The 5,000-nt window shown below is 35.9% G+C and overlaps 1 protein-coding gene across 3 annotated transcripts in view; it reads right to left on the bottom strand.

Moving 5' to 3' along the window:
* LOC109844756 (GTPase Der) overlaps positions 1-5,000 on the bottom strand; it is an 18,994-nt gene that overhangs the window by 11,437 nt on the left and 2,557 nt on the right. For 2 of the 3 annotated variants that reach the window (XM_020413868.1, XM_020413870.1), the window contains exons 3-4: positions 4,770-5,000; positions 2,822-3,039 (exon numbers count right to left, since the gene is read on the bottom strand). The exon at positions 4,770-5,000 is cut by the window's right edge and continues 26 nt beyond it. In XM_020413868.1, coding sequence (XP_020269457.1) covers positions 2,822-3,039; positions 4,770-5,000 — 449 coding nt within the window. The remainder of the gene's footprint in view (positions 1-2,821; positions 3,040-4,769) is intronic. The other variant, XM_020413869.1, reaches the window with a different exon arrangement.

Below are 5,000 nucleotides of genomic sequence, written 5' to 3' on the forward strand. Positions count from 1 at the left end.
AAGCCACTGTCAGGACATTACTAACTCTGAAAACCAAGAAGATCCAACAAAAACTAGTATGAGGAAAAACTTAATAAATTTTTGGTACTCTTTTGCATGACAATATTTTGCACGTACATTTTTCCATAATACAGTAATTCATTTTTGCACATTGAACAGTTTAATAATTCATTCCACTTTACTGCAACAGTTTTATTGTTCTTTTTAGATCAGTGGGAAATGATGCAAGCATACTAGGTATATATATATATATAAATATATATTATATATATAATATAATATAATATATACTATATATATATATATAATATAATATATATATATATAATATAGAAGAGAGAGCAGAGCAGACGAGAAAATGGCATGCTTGCCCGACCAAGCACAAATTTTGTGCTTGGCTAAAGGTGTCATATTCCTATCCCACTCATTCAACTTCCCAACCACTTCCCAACCCATGTGAATGTGGGCCCATTTTAATAGGGAGTGAATATGTCACCTCACTACAAGCCACAAAAACTATGCTTTGCTACTAAGCATACCCATTTTTCTCAATAAACATATATATATATATATATAGATATATCATATATAGATATATATATATATATATATATATATATTAAGCCACATGCTACAAGGTTAGAGAATTTGGTCTCAGTTTCAGTCAATATTCCTTGTAATGAAGGTCATGAAAGGTTCCGCTAGTTTGCAAGGTTGCATCTCAAGTTTCAGTTTGCTGTATATAAAGATGTGGGCAATGTGGCAATTACCAATAGACATGTTGCCATCTCTACCATGTGTAGTACTCCAAGTCTCCAAGCAAATAAAATATAAACAGACTGGCTAAGTGGTTCCTAGAAACGTTCATATGAAAGCTATTAATTCAAGTTAATATTAAAATTCCAATCAAACAAAGTCAAACAAAACATAGCAATAATGGCATACACTTCTCCAGACCAGTCCCTTTCCTTCTGCTGATGTGCATTCAGTTCTCTTACAAAAGGAAAGTCACAGCAGGCTAGGATTTATAGATTTGGATAGCTATAGAGGTTGAAAGGAGATGTATCATGTAACTAATAACAGCTAAGAACATTATATTTCCACACATATTTTCTGTTGTTGAATTTCTTGTTAGTTTCAGCATATTTTTTAGGAACTGATACAAACGCATACCTGACAAACTTAAGTTAACCAAAATCAGATATTCTGTCCTGGACTGGTCATCACCAAAATGGAACAAAAGGCCAAAATTGAGATGAAAAGGCCAAACTCCTTATTTGTACTGCATATCTAAAGCTTAAATTAATACATTTGATTTATGCTATCTTTCACAGAGAAAATAGAACACGTCTAATACAGATATGAGCCTGAGTACGCGGTTAAGTGAACTCCTAAAAGCCACCTACTAAAGAATACAAACTGTTCAATCAGCCAAATAGGAAAAAATAGATTCCAAGTTCCATTTAACTAAAACCTAGCAAATCTATATTTGATCTATGATGGTTGTCCATTGTCAAATCTGAGATTGTCTGAGAGTCGATGACTATTATTAGAAGCTTAGTTGCATTAGATGCAGGTGCTAAGCATCCAAATATTTTATGCTAGATCCTTACAGAATCTGACATGGGAAGTAAGTAATATCTAAGTTGAATGCAATTTGTATCAGCAATTCATAGCCTGATTGATTGATTTAGATCTTCAATTGACATGATGAAGATGACAATTTGCATATGGAGGCACCAATACTGAAATGAGAATACTCCAATTGGCTTTTGATTTGACATTACAAGTAAATCATATTTAAGGCTCTTAAATGGTCAAAAGTATCATTTAAGCGACACCTAGGTGCACAATATAAAATATGCCATAGGTCGATAAGACTGAACTTTGATGTAACTTAAACTTATTGATAGTTACAGTAGATCTCAACATTTTAAGGCGTCTAATGCTTTAACTTGTTAGCTCTTAAGTCGTGCACTCATCCTTCATAAGTTTCATACATTGAGCTTGTCTAACTTCAATTTGTGCTTGATTTTAACTCTGACTCTTTTGTATGTACATTTAACTCCATCAACAGAACTAGAATTTGGATCTACACCAATTTTCCTAAGGAACTCGTTAAGCATTCAAGCTATACATGTGCTGCCACACGACAACTCTACAATCAAGTAGCAATCGATGATGTTCCGTACGAAACTATTGCGATATCATGGACAGAATTCTACATCTATGGTCTTACAATCATGCTTTCCCTCTCTTTCTCCACAAGAATCTGATACACCTATACCTCTCTTCGTGTGCCAATAGACCCTCGCCGGATACTGCTTGAAAGTTATATGATCTTCAGTTTCCCTTCATACTCGCCTCAGATCCCATTAAAGATTCCCCCTACTGAAATTCCCTGTATAGTGCCCTTTTGTTTCCTTTTTATTCAAGTTCATGTCTAACATGAACTTATACAACCATTACTGATCATACTATCTAACCCACTAGCTCATTATTTCCCTGCACACACTCATCATGTTTTCAAAGATAAATTTCTTTTTGTATCCACTCTGGAATCTGGTGCACTGGAACTTCTTTTCCAGTTATCCATTACTTAAGAACCTAAGTGTGCGGTGATGCAACATCACACTGTCAATAGTCTAAGAACTTTATCCTCTGATATGATCAATTAGGTCCACCTATCATTTCTAGAAGTGAGATTCTGGTGACAAGGACTTAGTTGTGACGATACATGTCCAAAAATATGCAAGCACATTTCAAGTTAATAATAGAATAATATGTGATAATAGGAAGCGCATGGAACTTGATGTCTTACCAAATATATTGTGCGGTCTTCAAATTTAAACTGGGCTCTAACCGAGTCCCTTGTCAAGCCAGCTTCGGGTCCAACAAGAACTCTTTCTTCTTGTAACAATGTATTAAGTAGTGTAGACTTCCCCACATTGGGACGCCCTACAATTGCCAGCTGCAAAGGCAACTTTGTCTCGTCAATCTCCTCAGTCTCTGAGACGATATCATCTTGTTGTTGCTCTTCTGGAATGAACCCCAAAAAAAAAATCATAATCCAATATAAGGTTAAAAAAAGGCCAGAATAGTACATGAAACTGGAATACCCTATGATGGTGGATCACTTGGGAAATACTTAAGCAACATTCATATCCAATAACAATTAAAATCATGGAACTCATTATCATCATGTTCTTCTTTCCCATACATGAGTAGATAGAAATTTAGCAGAAAACTTCATTGACAAGACTCCAAGAATAAATGGAACGAACTTAACGCACAGCAGTAAACCAATGATCTCAACTCTACTAAGCTGATTCCTTAATGGATAATAGTGGAGGACAGGATGGGGTACGATTGTGGTAAACAATGAACCTTGAGGACAAATTGACAAGTACAGAAACCATGCTTGTTAGTTAGACAATTTAGTCCACTTACTTGCATAGAACCTTTTTCAGGCATCAGATGAAAAGAAAGTACAATATTATCCTATTCAAACTTCAATATGAAAAGAAAGTGAAAACTTATCAAATGGATATTAAGAAATGTAAGAAAAAAATTTGAATAAGTTTATATTCAGATAGGAACAGATGCCAAACTATCTCAACACAGGTATGAATAAATAACAAGCTCGGAAATACTGAACTGTGGACGTATAGAAAAGTTTTATGAATTACCACCTTGAGCAACAAAACTACTTCTTTATCATCTCCGTCATTATCAACAAGACTGGTCATGCATCTAGGACGCATTTCAACATTCACAGACCGAGATATAAAATGTTGTCCAACTTTTAAGAAAGCGTTCAGAGCTTTTAATGGCCAGACCTGGCATCCGTTGCTAAGGGACCTAGACATTTTTTGGCATTTACCTTTATAAATTGTGCCAGTGGCTGATACTGCAGCAATCTGAAGTGAAGGAGAAGAATAATAATAGAGATTAGAGAAAAGAAGAAGGATCAGTAGTGGGACTGTCTGGCACAAAAGAGAGGAACAAAGGTGGCAAAAGATGCTTCTGCATTTGGAGAGGCAGGACAAAAAGAGAGCAGGAGAAAGAATAAAGGAAAGAGGAGATAAGAAAAAGAGGAAGAGAATGGAGATAAATTTGTTAATCATTGTATTTTGTAAGCAAAATAATGATAATAATAAATGAAAGACTAATTATCTTCTTGCAAGTCTCAGCAGTGGTTGGAGGTAGCTCTGGCGGTGGATGGGACATTGAGAACAAGGGCTTTTGCAGTGAAGAGGAAGGTTGAGCAGCAACCAAGATATCTCAAGGATTTGAAACCGTAGACTCCATTATATATAAATTGGATATAGATATCAGGTTTGACCCAATACGTTTGACTCGCACATCTTACTCAACTATTACCATACTTAAGCGTGTTGCATACTCATTTTGTGTGGTACAGTCCACCTAAGTGCTTAACTGTTGCTTAGGAAAACTTAACTGGGGTGCTCAAGCCAAAATTGAGTAGTCCAGGCACTACCTGCACCTAGGTGGCCACCTAGCCCCACCTGAGCTGCTTGTTAATTAATAAAACATTGATATTGTGTAGTTCCGACAGGTAGTAATCAAAATATCCAACTCACCAAAAAAAAGTTGCTCCATTAGTCTGAATTGTAAGATGTAGTAAATGGAGGAAGTCAAGCCGTAGTACAACAAGAACCGAAGCAAAGCAAGGTATTTTCTTTGTAGAAAATTAATAAAACAAGGAAGTACAACAGAATGATGATAGCACTGAAAACAGCAAATACCTTTTGGTAGTTGGCGCACATATTCTTCTAACAGTGGTTGGAGCGTCTCATAAAGCTCTACCATACCCATTCCTGTCTCTGCAGATATGGCAATTGGATCTCCAAAACCTAAGCTATATGCTTCCCCTGCCTCTGCATAAAGAAGTCCTCGCTCAGCAAGTGATTCAGATTTATTCATAGCCACAATAGTATGAAGTCCAGATGCATGTTTCCTCATCCACTTCCCAACAT

The sequence above is a fragment of the Asparagus officinalis genome, chromosome 6 (genome assembly GCF_001876935.1).
Source record: "Asparagus officinalis chromosome 6, Aspof.V1, whole genome shotgun sequence".
Taxonomy (NCBI): Eukaryota; Viridiplantae; Streptophyta; class Magnoliopsida; order Asparagales; family Asparagaceae; genus Asparagus; species Asparagus officinalis.